This window comes from Euleptes europaea, chromosome 18 (assembly GCF_029931775.1).
Source record: "Euleptes europaea isolate rEulEur1 chromosome 18, rEulEur1.hap1, whole genome shotgun sequence".
Lineage (NCBI taxonomy): Eukaryota > Metazoa > Chordata > Lepidosauria > Squamata > Sphaerodactylidae > Euleptes > Euleptes europaea.
The window spans coordinates 5,721,524-5,735,812 of record NC_079329.1 but is presented as its reverse complement, the minus strand read 5'-3'; the positions used below and the strand labels follow the sequence as shown (position 1 = coordinate 5,735,812).

The 14,289-nt window shown below is 43.5% G+C and overlaps 1 protein-coding gene across 1 annotated transcript in view; it reads left to right on the top strand.

Moving 5' to 3' along the window:
• LOC130490240 (uncharacterized) overlaps positions 1–14,289 on the top strand; it is a 63,427-nt gene that overhangs the window by 27,686 nt on the left and 21,452 nt on the right. The window contains exon 5 of the mRNA XM_056864065.1: positions 13,992–14,081. Within this exon, the coding sequence (XP_056720043.1) occupies positions 13,992–14,081 (90 nt within the window). The remainder of the gene's footprint in view (positions 1–13,991; positions 14,082–14,289) is intronic.

The following is a 14,289-nucleotide window of genomic DNA, read 5'->3' as shown; positions in this document are numbered from 1 at the left end:
TTTAACGCACTTTGTGCTGAGAGCAAGACAAGGGAACAGGCAGGACACACTAAGGACAGACAAAAAACCTTTGCTCTGATCCTCTGAGGCCGTTTGCATGCAAAATATTTTCCAGTATGGGAGTTGTCAGAGGACTGGGAGTTTATGCTAAAGTGAAAAGCACTGTGCTTAACACGGGAACTCGTGTAACATTTGGATCTGGAACAAAATTGACTGTCCTGCCGTGTAAGTCTCATTCTTTTACATTATTTTCCCTTCCCTTCCCTTCCCTTCCCAGCATGGTGTAGTGGTTAAGAGCCGTGGTTTGGAGCGGTGGAGTCTGACCTGGAGAACCGGGTTTCCCCACTCCTCCACATGAGGCCAGCTGGATGACCTTGGGCTAGTCACAGCTCTCTTGGAGCTCTCTCAGGCCCACCTACCTCACTAGGTGTCTATTGTGGGGAAGGGAAGGTGATTGTAAGCCAGTTTGAGTCTCCCTTAAGTGGTAGAGAAAGTCGGCATATAAAAACAAACTCTTCTTCTTCCTTCCCTTTCATTCCCCTTTCCCTTCTGTTAGTTCCTTTAAGGCAGATTAGAATTGAAATAGCAGAGCTCCCATACCATTCATTATAAAATAACAGTTGGTTACACCTTTTCTGAAAAGCACCTGCCAAGGTTTGGGATAGAACCATAGGTGGACACTCCCAGGATTCGGGCAATCATGGGGATGGGGGTGGCGGGGTGGGGTAGGGAGAAGCCCACCCAGACATCTACTAAGGTTTTCTAAGGTTTGCCAAACAAAGGCATTGTGTGAAATTTTTAGAGGATCCTGAGTGCCCATTTCCACAAAACAGGGATCAGAAAAGGATAACCAGACTTAACATATTGCATCTTCTCTAACATGTAATATAAGTAGAAAAAAGTAGGAGTCCAGTAACACCTTAAAGACTGACAAAAATTTCTGGCAGGGTATGAGCTTTCGTGAGCTACAGATCACTTCTTCAGATAACTGTGAGCAACATTTCTTTTTTCTTATGGAAAAATTCCTCTGTTCACCTGAATGTTTGGAAGGGATTTCATAGCATAGGTAAATAATAAGCAGAGAGCATCACCAACCCTGTAGTACCCAGGCCAATTTTTGTGAAGGCAGGAAACACAGTGCATCTACAAGCAGCTACACTGGGTTAACCTTTGGAAATGGGACTAGACTGGTTGTGTCCCCAAGTAAGTTTAAACACTTCTTTTCTTCCTCCTCGGTTAGTTTCTTGCCTTGAAAACCCTACTGAGTCTTTTGGCAGAGTTCTTTTGGCAGAGGTCTTTCATATCACCTACTCGCCTAGTCCCTTTAACTGAAGATGCTGGGGATTGAACCTGGGACCTTCTGCATGCCAAGCAGATGCTCTTCTGCTGAGCCACGGCCCCTCCCCAAATGGGTTGGACTAGATGACCCTGGTTGTCTCTTCCAACTCTATGATTCTATGAAATAGAAGAAATTAAGTCTCATTGGTTTCAGTGCACAAGAGTTAAGCACATGCTTAAGTATTCCACTGAAACCGATACAATTTGAAGAGTTCGACTTGAACTGGATAACAACCATGGTCCTTTTTGAGCAGGACTGATATAAACTTGGTAGAGGAAGAAACCATATAGACTCCAGTATCAAATTAGGCAGTGGGCATTCTCAATATCTCATATTCTGAACTGGAGAATCTGAAACATGGAGTGACTTGTATCCAGGTCTAGGTAGGCAGGGTTTTTTGAAATCATAACATAATCCTGACAAATTCTGAACCTGTGTAGGATTTTAGCTCATGTGAAATGCAGGAAGCTGCCTTATAAGAATCAGACCCTCGGTCCATCAAGGTCAGTATTGTCTACTTGGTCAGTGGCTCTCCAGAATCTCACGCTGAGGTCCTTCACATCACCTGCTATCAAAGCCTTTTAACTAGAGATGCTGGGGATTGAACCTGGGTCCTTCTGCATGCTGAGCAGATGCTCTACCACAATGCATCCAAACGGCTAGAGGTTTTTGAAAAGCTTCAGATCACTGTGGGCATGTAGGTGGACAAAGACAGGTTTTTGGGCAAGGAACCCTTCTGAAGGTGATTCCCAGTAAGTATCCTGGCTCATTTTCCTTGTAAAAAATGTGTCAAATGGGCAACAGTGTTGTGTGATTAATCATTAAGAGCAGGGGAACCACAGTGCAATCATGAACAGAGTTATACCCCTCCAAACCCATGGATGTCAACAGATTTAGAAGGGTGTTACTCTGTGTAGGATAACACTGCCAGCATTCAGGGAGTCCAAGATGGTGCACGGATCAGCAGCATTGCTCAGAGGCTCTCCCACAAATTTGCTTTTAATTCTTATTAACCCCTCTTGTAAAGCTGTCAGAGCAACTCTTGGCTGTTCAGAACTCATAAGAGCATCTGTGTGTTTTGTCGTTTCGGTTTCATCCTCAACTGTATCTATAGTAGGATTCTAATCTTATCTGCCTTGGTTGCTCAGTAATGCTAGCTCGGAGACGTCTCACTGCCAGCATTCACTGTTGGGTTTCTAGTAATACCTCCAATTTGGAACAGCTCTTGTTCATCCCATCATTTTATCATTTTGAAAACATAGGCATTTTATGGCTATTAACCTGGACCGTAAGAATTGCTCTGAATGGTGATGCCTAAAGGTCAGTTTTTGTGAAGGCAGGAAACACTGTGGGCCTAATACTGGCAACAGAAAGCTAACATTTGGAACCGGGACTAGGTTGATGGTGACACCAAGTAAGTTTCAACCCTAAATTCCTTCCGAGGTGGTACATGTAGGGGTTCAGTAGTGGTAGATGTTTTATTAGGGGGTCCAGAGCATTGGGAATATAGAGATGGAAACAAAAGAGATCATTGGTAAGGAAGAAAGCATTCTGAATGAATCCCAAACCATGGTTCATGGTTCATAATGCTGAATAGGGCAAATCAACGTATTTATATTTTTGTTGCATTTTTATCCTGCCGTCCCCAACCCGAAAGTTGGGCTCAATTATTTGATGGGTGCCTGGCTCCACTAAATTATGGCAATGTCTAGAGTTGTTTTTTTGTAAAGGTCTTTGTTGCTGTGAGCAATGCCAACAGATTCACCTTTGGGTCTGGCACAAGGCTGATTGTACTGCTTAGTAAGTATGAGAAGTCAAGGTTACCCCTTACGACATCTGATCCAGTGCACAATGAAAGTGATATGCTCTGTTGACTTTACGCATGAGACAAATTCCTATCTTCCAGATGGCATACTGCAAGCAGATAGGATGCAAAGAACCATCTAGTTTTTGTAACTGGGTGGATCACCGTGTGACACAGGGTCAGGTTGGGAAGTCACCTTTGGGAAAGGGACAGTATTGATGGTGATTCCTGGTATGTATATATATATTTACACTAGTTCACCTCAAATGCATGAGATTTTTGCTATGACAGGGAAAGGCATGCCTGAAAAGGGAGTCTTGGCCCCCTCTTCCAGAGCAGTCTAATCTCAAAGCTGCAAAGTGCGAGAAAATTAAAATGTAACTGAAAATCAAGCTTCCTGCAGGGAACTGAGAAACCTGATACAAGCACGTTTAAAATTGCCCTTCCCACATGCACAACAGTACCAGGAGAGGCATAAATGCACTTGAAATGTCACATGTGGAGTTAGCATAAATTCAAATTCAGCAAAGATTACAAGCCTCGGGTAGATGTTCATTGAAGGCAGAAAGGAATGTGTGGAAAGGGGTGGGGGTACTGGGGAGAGCTCCTGTCATGAATATCTTCACAGGGTTGAAGATGGGGAAACATCCTCTCTCTAAATCTACAATTACCGTCATAGCTCTGGTCAGTGATACTGATATTTAAGTCCAAAGTCAAAGTGCTGGGGAAGGGGAAGGGAAGGTGATTGTAAGCCGCTTTGAGAGTCCTTAAAAGTAGAGAAAAGCGGGGTATAAAAAACAACTCTTCTTCTTAAATGTTCATCCAGGTCATTGCAATGGGACTGAAACAGAGCCAAACAGAGGAAACCATTGTGCATTTTATTTGTAAAAATTAAACTATTTTTAATGACTTTCTGAAAGGTTGGCATTAGGCAATCTGCCCAGGCCAGTTTTTTGCCGTATCAGTTGGCAACCCTAGTGGTTCCAGGCTAAGCACCTTTTGTTTCTCTGTGTTTTCAGTGGGAGGGAATTAAGAACCTCCCAGTTGCAATAGTACAAACATTGTGTATTTCAGGGGAATTGTCAAATGGCAGGTGCATTGGACACAGCATCTCTCAGGCGCTCTGATTCTTAATTTGCATTCAAATATCTGAAAATGCAAAGTTCTCAAAATATAGATTTCAAAATCTATCACTTTGGAGTCACTGGTTTTCCCCCTAGATGAAGGGGTATATTATGAAGATTCAGAACAATTCGCTTGATGTGAACAATTCTGGATGTGACAAAGGGTTTCATTTTCCCTCTTGCCTCAGAACTTATCCTAGAGTGTTATAAGGTCATTGGGAGCAACAAGCTGTTAGAGGTTTTTGATGGGCCCCAAATCACTGTGGGACACAAATACATATAGGCAGATCTTTGGTAAAGGAACCCTTCTGAAGGTGATGCCCAGTAAGTATCCTGGCTCATTTTCCTTGTTGAAAATCTCGAATGTGCAACCATGTTGTGTGATTAATTGTTAAGAACAGGTGAACCACTGTGCAATCCTAAACAGAGTTATACCCCCCCAAGTCCATTGATGTCAATAGACTTGGGTGTTACTCTGTGTAGGATAACACCGCCAGCATTCACGGTGGGGTTTCTTAGTAATTCATCCAGTTTGGAACAGCTCTTGTTCATCCCATCATTTAATCATTTTGAAAACATTGACATTTTATGGCTATCAATCTGGATCATAAGAATTGCTCTGAATGGTGATCCCTAAAGGTCAGTTTTTGTGAAGGCAGGAAACACTGTGGGCTTAATATTGGCAACACAAAGCTCACGTTTGGAACTGGGACTAGGTTGATAGTGACACCAAGTAAGTTTCAACTCTAAATTCCTTCCGAGGTGGTACATGTAGGGGGTTCAGTAGTGGTAGATGTTTTATTAGGGGGTCCAGATCATTGGGAATATAGAGATGGAAACAAAAGAGATCGTTGGTATGGAAGAAAGCATTCTGAATGAATCCCAGAACTACGGTTCATGATTCATAACGGTGAATAGGGAAACTCAATTTATTTATTTTTCTATTTATTGAATTGCATTTTTACCCTGCCATCCCCAATCCGTAGGTCAGGCTCAATTATTTGATGGGTGCATGGCTCCACTAAATTATGACAATGTCTAGGGTTGTTGTTGGTGGGTTTTTTTTTTTTTTTGTAAAGGTCTTTATTGCTGTGAGCAATGCCCACAGATTCACCTTTGGGTCTTGCACAAGGCTGAGTGTACTGCCTAGTAAGTATGAGAAGTCAAGGTTACCCCTTATGACGTCTGATCCAATGCACAATGAAAGTGATATGCTCTCTTGACTTTATGCATGGAACAAATCCCTAACTCCCAAAGGCAAACAGATAGGATGTAAACAACCATCTAGTTTTTGTAACTGGGTGGATCACTGTGTGACACCGGGTCAGGTCGGGAAGTCACCTTTGGGAACGGGACACTATTGAGGGTGATTCCTGGTATGTATACATATATTTACACTAAATCACCTCAAATGCATGAGATTTTTGCTATGGCAGGGAAAGGCATGCCTGAAAAGGGAGTCTTGGCCTCCTCTTCCAGGGCAATCTAATCTCAAAGCTGCAAAGTGCGAGAAAGTTAAAATGTAACTGAAAATCAAGCTTCCTGCAGGGAACTCAGAAGCCTGAGTTAAGCATGTTTAAAATTGCCTTTCCCACATGCACAACAGCACCAGGAGAAGCATAAATGCACTTGAAATATCACACGTGGAGTTAGCATAAATTCAAATTTAGCAAAGGTTACAAGCCTCGGGTAGATGTTCATTGAAGGCAGAAAGGAATGTGTGGGAAAAAGAAGGAAACTGGAGATAACTCCTGAAATGAATATCTGTACAGGGCTGAAGATGGGGAAACGTCTGCTCAATAAATCCACAATTACTACCAGAGCTCTGGTCAGTGATATTGACATTTGAGTGGTCATGTCTGAAGGAGATAATATTCTCCCCACCTTCTCAGGATATAGCCCCCTTTCTACCTCTGTGATACAGAAATTGATAGCAAACATTGATCTTAAAGCTTTCCCACAAACCTTAAGATTTACATTTCCACTCAGGGTCAACCAACGACCTAAAAGGAAGACCGTTCCCCTCCTCCTCTTTCCTTTGCAGCTTATTTCTTTTAAAAAATAATTAACATGTATTGGTTCTTGTAGGCTATCCGGGCTGTGTGACCGTGGTCTTGGTATTTTCTTTCCTGACATTTTGCCAGCAGCTGTGGTAGGCATCTTCAGAGGAGTAACACTGAAGGACAGTGTCTCTCAGTGTCAAGTGTGAAGGAAGAATAATATATAGTCAGAAGGGGGTTGGGTTTGAGCTGAGTCATTGTCCAGCTCAAGTATTAACATGTAAATTGTTGTATCACCACATGTATTCTGAGCAAAGGCAGGTTGAAAATAGTTACCGTATATGCATGAGGTGGAAAAATGCAATGCTCTCCTCCAAATTTTAAACAGGAATAGCCCATGCTTTTCCAATCATGAGGACTAGAGAATTACTCCCGAAACATGACAAGTGAGACACTAAAACTGATGGGGTGGTGATGGAGAATTGAACCTACATGATTAGTTGTGCCAGGATGGCCCATAATTTCACCCTGTTAAGAGCTTACAAGGAGAACCATGATGCTTTATTTCTCAAAGAAGAGGAAATATTTTCCATCGGAGAAGTTCCTCTATATGAGTTTGCAAAGGAATCAGAAGGAAGTTCCTTTTCCTAGTGTCTGGAAGAAATTGCACAGCACAGATATCTAAAATTTCGAGAATATTGCCATTCCTCTTCCTTGTTTCATTCATCATCATCATCATCATCACAAACCTTTAATGGCATAAAAATTATTACAATTGTTACAAGAAGGGATCATAAAACATAAAATCAGTGAAATAAAACAAAGAACAATATAATCAAATATCAGAGCTTGCAAGTTTTCATTCTTTACTGGCTGTTCTCCTTCTGCCATGAGAAATTTTTGTCAAGGCAGGAAACACTGTGGGCACAAGCGGTGGCTACAATAAGCAAATCTTTGGAAGTGGGACTAGGCTGGTTGTTCGACCAAGTAAGTTTCAGTCCTTAATTCCTTTCCTTGTGCGGGGTTCAGGGTTCGCTCCATTCATAACCTGTACCTCCTCGTGTCTGCATCCCCCAATGATAGGCTTGGTCACAGTTTATCATAGGCAATCTGAACCCAGAAACAGACAAGGATCATCCCCACTCCCCAGGTCTGTTAAATAGATTCAAAGCTTCAACATGCCCCTTAAATCCCCACTTAGACCTTTCTTCTTTGCAGGTTGTATTAAGAAGCTGACAAACTCTTTCCCTTTGTCCCCCAAGTTGGTAAAATGTGGCTGCTAGGTGGTGGCTACCATCCAGGGCTTCAGTAGATCTACCATAGCTACGACCATTCAAGAAACATCTGGAGGTATTAGCTATGGTGGCAGAGTTGCCAGCTCTGGGTTGGGAAATACCTGGAGATTTTGGGGGTAGGGACAGAGGAGGGGAAGGTTTGGGGAGGGGAAGGACCTCAGCAAGGTATAATGCCACAGAGTCCACCCTCCAAAGCAGCCATTTTATCCAGGGGAACTAATCTTGGTCATCTGGAGATCAATTGTAATAGCGGGGGATCTCCAGGAGCCACCTGGAGGTTGGCAACCCTATATGGTGGTGGAAAATGCTGTCAAGTCACAACTAACTTATGGCAGCCCCATAGGATTTTCAAGGCAAGAGACATTCAGAGGTGGTTTGCCATTGCCTCCCTCTGCTTGGCAACCCTTGACTTCGGTGGTGGTCGCCCATCCAAGTATTAACCAGGGCTGACCCTGCTTAAATTTTGAGATACGATGGGACTGGGCAGTCCTGGGCCAACTAGGTCAGTGCATTAGCTGGACAAAAGCACAAAACATGGCATGCCCACAACTAGAAACATAATTATGGCTTAAGAAAACACTTAGTATACTTGATGATATGATTATATTGAAATACTGACAGTGTGCTAGGTGCTGTACAAAACCACCATCTCCAAAATAGAAAGGTCCCTGCCTGAAAGCCCTGCATACTTTTAAGCCTGCTCGGTTAAGCCAAGAGATCAACGGGGCTTAGAACGCTTATTGCAAGCTTGGTAGCATCTTACCAAATTGCTAAATATTATCTACAGCCTTGGAGCAGCCCCTAATATCCCAGGCTAGCCCAATCTTGTCAGAGCTTGGAAGCTAAGCAGGGTTGGCCCTGGTTAGTGTCTGAATGGGAGACCACCAAGGAAGTCCAAGGTCTCGGTGTAGGAGCAGGCCATGGCAAACCCCCTCTGCTCATCTCTTGCCTTGAGAACCCCAAGAGGTAGAACATGGGGTCGCCATGAGCCAGTTGTGGCTCAGAGGTGGTGGTGGTGGCAAGGGCTGACAAGTTGCAGGCTAGCCTGGGGCATCCAGATCAGGACTGTGATCCAATGGCATGACTTAGTAGGAGCCTTAGTGGGAAAGAGAAACCTCGAATTTCATTCTCTCTCTCTCTCTCTCTCTCTGGATCAGACCATGGTCCACGTAGCCCAGTATTCCCTTGCCAACCACAGATGTATTTGTAAAACTCAAAATCTTTTCAAAGCTAAGGACTAAGAATTTAACTAGGTGGCGTATAGGGCATTTGGTCTACACCCCAGGACATGGTGGCAGGACATGGACAAATTGCCTACTCTTCTATGTTTGAATTCCTCTTTAACACACTTTGTGCTGAGAGCAAGACAAGGGAACAGGCAGGACACACTACGGACAGACAAAAAAACCTTTGCTCTGATCCTCTGAGGCTGTTTGCATGCAAAATATTTTCCACTATGGGAGTTGTCAGAGGACTGGGAGTTTATGCTAAAGTGAAAATCACTGTGCTTAACACGGGAAGTCGTTCAACATTTGGATCTGGAACAAAATTGATTGTCCTACCCTGTAAGTCTCATTCTTTTACATTATTTTCCCTTCCCTTCCCTTTCAAGCATGGTGTAGTGGTTAAGAGCCGTGGTTTGGAGCGGTGGAGTCTGACCTGGAGAACCGGGTTTGATTCCCCACTCCTCCTCCACATGAGTGGAGGAAGCTAATCTGGTGAACCAGGTTGGTTTCCCCACTCCTCCACATGAAGCCAGCTGGGTGACCTTGGGCTAGTCACAGCTCTCTTAGAGCTCTCTCAGCCCCACCTACCTCACAGGGTGTCTGTTGTGGGGAGGGGAAGGGAAGGTGATTGTAAGCCGGTTTGAGTCTCCCTTAAGTGGTAGAGAAAGTTGGCATATAAACACAAACTCTTCTTCTTCCTTCCTTCCCTTTCCCTTTCCCTTTCCCTTCTGTCCATTCCTTTAAGGCAGCTTAGCATTAAAATAGCAGAGCTAAGCTTGCTGGGGGTCAAGGGAAGATGACCGGGGAAGGCACTGGCAAACCATCCCATAAACAAAGTCTTCCTAGTAAACGTCGGGATATGACATCACCCCATGGGTCAGGAATGACCCGGTGCTTGCACAGGGGACCTTTCCCTTTTAAGAATATAAGAACATAGGAAAAGCCCTGCTGGATCAGACCAAGGCCCATCAAGTCCAGCAGTCTGTTCACACAGTGGCCAACCAGGTGCCAACCAGCTCCCATACCCTTCACTACAGAATGACAACTGGTTACACCTCTTCAGAAAAGCACTTGCCAAGGTTCGAGATGGAACCATAGATGGACACTCCCAGGATTCAGGCAATCATGGGGATGCGGGTAGTGGGGTGGGGAGAAGCCCACCCAGACATCTACTAAGGTTTACTAAAGTCTGCCAAGCAAAGGCATTGTGTGAAATTTTTAGAGGATCCTTAGTGCCCATTTCCACAAACAGGGATCAGAAAAGGATAACCAGACTTAATATATTGCATCTTCTCTAAGATGTAATATAAGTAGAAAGAGTAGGAGTCCAGTAGCACCTTAAAGACTAACAAAATTTCTGGCAGGGTATGAGCTTTCGTGAGCTACAGATCACTTCTTCAGATACCTGTGAGCAACATTTCTTTTTTCTTATGGAAAAATTCCTCTGTTCACCTGATTGCTTGGAAGGGATTTCATAGCATAGGTAAATAATAAACAGAGAGCATCACCTACCCTTTAGTACCAAGGGCAATTTTTGTGAAGGCAGGAAACACAGTGCATCTACAAGCGGCTACACTGGGTTAACGTTTGGAAATGGGACTAAACTGGTTGTGTCCCCAAGTAAGTTTAAACCCTTCTTTTCTTCCTCCTCGGTTAGTCTCTTGCCTTGAAAACCCTACTGAGTTGCCATAAGTTGTCTGTGACTTAACGGCACTATATACAAACGCACAATAGGACAGAAAGAATGAATTTTCTAACAGTTAGAGCGGTTCTTCAGTGGAACAGGCTTCCTCGGGAGGTGGTAAGCTCTCCTTCCCTGGAGGTTTTTAAGAAGGGGTTAGATGGCCATCTGTCAGCAATACTGGTTCTGTGACCTTAAGCAGATGATGAGAGGGAGGGCACCTTGGCCATCTTCTGGGCATGGAGTAGGGGTCACTGGGAGTGTGGGGGGCGAGGTAGTTGTGAATTTCCTGCATTGTGCAGGGGGTTGAACACATGAACATATGAAACTGACTTCTACTGAATCAGACTCTTGGTTCATCAAAGTCAGTATTGCCAACTCAGACCGTCAGCGGCTCTCCAGGGTCTTTGGCAGAGGTCTTTCAGATCACCTACCTGCCCAGTCCCTTTAACTGGAGATGCCGGGGATTGAACTTGGGACCTTCTGCATGCCAAACAGATGCTCTTCTGCTGAGCCACGGCCCCTCCTCAAATGGATTGGACTAGATGACCCTGGTGGTCCCTTCCAACTTAAGTATCCCACTGAAACCAATGCAGTTTGAAGTGCTCGACTTGAACTGGATAATGGCCATTGTCCTTTTCGAGCAGAACTGATATAAACTTGGAGGAGGAAGAGACCATATACACTCCAGTATCAAATTAGGCAGTGGGCATTCTCTAGATCTCATATTCTGAATTTGAGAATCTGAAACATGGAGTGGCTTGTATCCAGGTCTAGGCAGGTTTTTTTGAAATCATAACATAATCCTGACAAATTCTGAACCTGTGTAGGATTTTAGCTCTTATGTGAAATGCAGGAAGCTGCCTTATAAGAATCAGACCCTCGGTCCATCAAGGTCAGTATTTTCTACTTGGTCAGTGGCTCTCCAGAATCTCAGGCTGAGGTCCTTCACATCACCTGCTATCAAAGCCTTTTAACTAGAGATGCTGGGGATTGAACCTGGGTCCTTCTGCATGCTGAGCAGATGCTCTACCACAATGCATCCAAACGGCTAGAGGTTTTTGAAAAGCTTCAGATCACTGTGGGCATGGAAGTGGACAAAGGCAGGTCTTTGGGCAAGGAACCCTTCTGAAGGTGGTTCCCAGTAAGTATCATGCCTCATTTTCCTTGCAAAAAAATGTGTCAAATGGGCAACAGTGTTGTGTGATTAATCATTAAGAGCAGGGGAACCACAGTGCAATCATAAACAGAGTTATACCTCTCCAAACCCAATGATGTCAATAGACTTAGAAGCGTGTTACTCTGTGAAGGATAACACCACCAGCATTTATGGTGGGGTTTCTAGTAATACATCCAATTTGAAACAGCTCTTTTTCATCCCATTATTTTATCATTTTGAAAACATTGGCATTTTATGGCTATTAACCTGGATCATAAGAATGGCTCTGAATGGTGATCTGAAAAGGTCAGTTTTTGTGAAGGCAGGAAACACTGTGGGTCTAATACTGGCATCACAAAGCTCACATTTGGAACCGGGACTAGGTTGATGGTGACACCAAGTAAGTTTCAGCCCTTAATTCCTTCCGAGGTGGTACATGTAGGGGGTTCGGTAGTGGTAGATGTTTTATTAGGGGGTCCAGATCATTGGAAATATGGGCAAAAATGTTGGGTGATAAATCATTAGCGTCAACTGCAAGTGAATCACGATGCAATGAGTTATGTCTCTCCAAGCCCACCAACTTCTATAGACTTAGAAGGGGGTTACTGTGCTTAGGATTTCACTGCCAGTGTTCCTTGTGGGGTTTCTCGGAATAAATGACATTGGGAATAGCTCTTGTTTATTATCTTGGTGGTGGAAAGTGCTATCAAGTCGCAGCCGGCTTATGGCAACCCCGTAGGTTTTTCAAGGGAAGAGATAAACAGAGGAGGTTTGCCATTGCCTGCCTAGTGATCATGGGCTTCCTTGGTGGTCTCTGATCCAAGGACTAATCGGGGCTGACCCGATTTAGCTTCTGAGATTGGATGAGATTGGGCTACCCTGGGCCATCCAGATCAGGGCTCTATTATCTAACCATTTTGAAAACACTGGTACTTTATGAATACTAACCTGGACCATAAGGCTTGCTCTACCTGATACCAAAGGGTCCATTTTGTCAAGGCAGAAAACACTGTGGGCTTGACAGCGGGTACAATAAACCAATGTTTGGAACTGGCACCAGATTAAGGGTGATGCCAAGTAAGTTTTAACCCTTGATTCCTTCCAATGTGTCCTTCCTTGACCTCCACATTTACAACCCTAAAAATTTGGGATTGGATCCTTCCACATAGTTGAAGCACGCCCCTTTGGAACACTGGAAATGCTATGTTGGGGGCAGTGGGATTTGCAAGGACAGAAGCCAGACAGGATTGAAGCTGCAGTGAAGAGGAATGTGTTTTCCTTATACGAGATGAGCATAGAGAAGGAACTAGAACATCAGTGCTATGCCATATAGTGGCATCAGTTTCCCCAAATCACGAGTGTTTCCAGACCTCTCTCTTTCATTGGTTACATTAAAAAATTATCTGAAGGTTCCTTTTCCATCTCTCAGGTACTTGGGAATATCGCCAACTGCCCATATTTAAGCAATTGTCTTCTAGCCATCAACGTTCACTGAAGAAACATCTTTAGATGTTAGCTATGCAGAAACCCTAGGAAAAAGTTCATTGCTTTCACACAGTCCTACATAGGCTAGTAATTGACTGTTCCTGTAGCTATGAGTATACTTTTAATTTAAATACTTACCATGTTTAACTTTCCCACTTAAAATGGATAGGGGTTTAAAGTTATTTATTTGAGTGGATTATGGCCTGTTGCAGAGAGAACTATTGGGGGGGGGACTTATATGGGAGATAAAAATTCACTCCTGTTTCTTAAATGTAAATTTTCTATGTGGCAGTTCTTATTCTCAGTTTAATGTAGCCCTCTGAAAAGCCTGAGAATCTCATAATCTGAATTTCAAAATTTGATATTTGAATTTCAGCTCTTGGTTTGGAAGTGATTGGCATGGGATGTAGCCAAGGATGATAAAGTGCTAGAGGTTATTGAGGGGCTCTAGATCACTGTGGGTATGAAAATACATACAAGGTGATCTTTGGCAAGGGGACCATTCTGAAGGTGAATCCCAGTAAGTATCATGGCTTGGGTCTTTGTGCTTAATGTCAAACTGGAACCATTGATTTTGCTAATAATTAAGGGCAACTGCTGTTGACCAGTGGCCACTGTGGAGTTTTTAGCAAGAAATCTGAGAAAAGCTATATTTCTTACCTCAACTCAGATATTGGCTTTTTACAACACTGCTCTAAATTATTTAGTTGACTATGAGAACATAAGAATTTGTATCAGATTACTGTCCATATAATTGATCAATTTATCTGGATTTGCTGGGGATTGAACCTGGAGCCATCTCTACCACCCAGACTTAACTCCTCTAGTTCTACATGCTGAGCACCGGTGCTTCTTAGTTCCTTCTTCTTGTGCCTCAGCCAATTTTTGTCAAGGAAAGATGCACTGTGGGTATGATGGCAACTGGAAGCTGATCTTTGGTAGTGGGACTAAGCTGGTTGTGACACCAAGTAAGTTACAACCATTCATCTTTCCTTACTAGGCCATAAAGAAATGGTGTAGGAGTCTGGGTCTACTTCTTCTGGTATACATTTAAAGGAGCACTGGAAGTGTACTAGGTGAAGCACAAAAGCACTGGAGATGTGCAATTGCTTTCTGGGCCTTTTGTAAGTTTTTAAACCCTACCCAGGCTAAGCACCTGCTTAAATCTCTCCCACT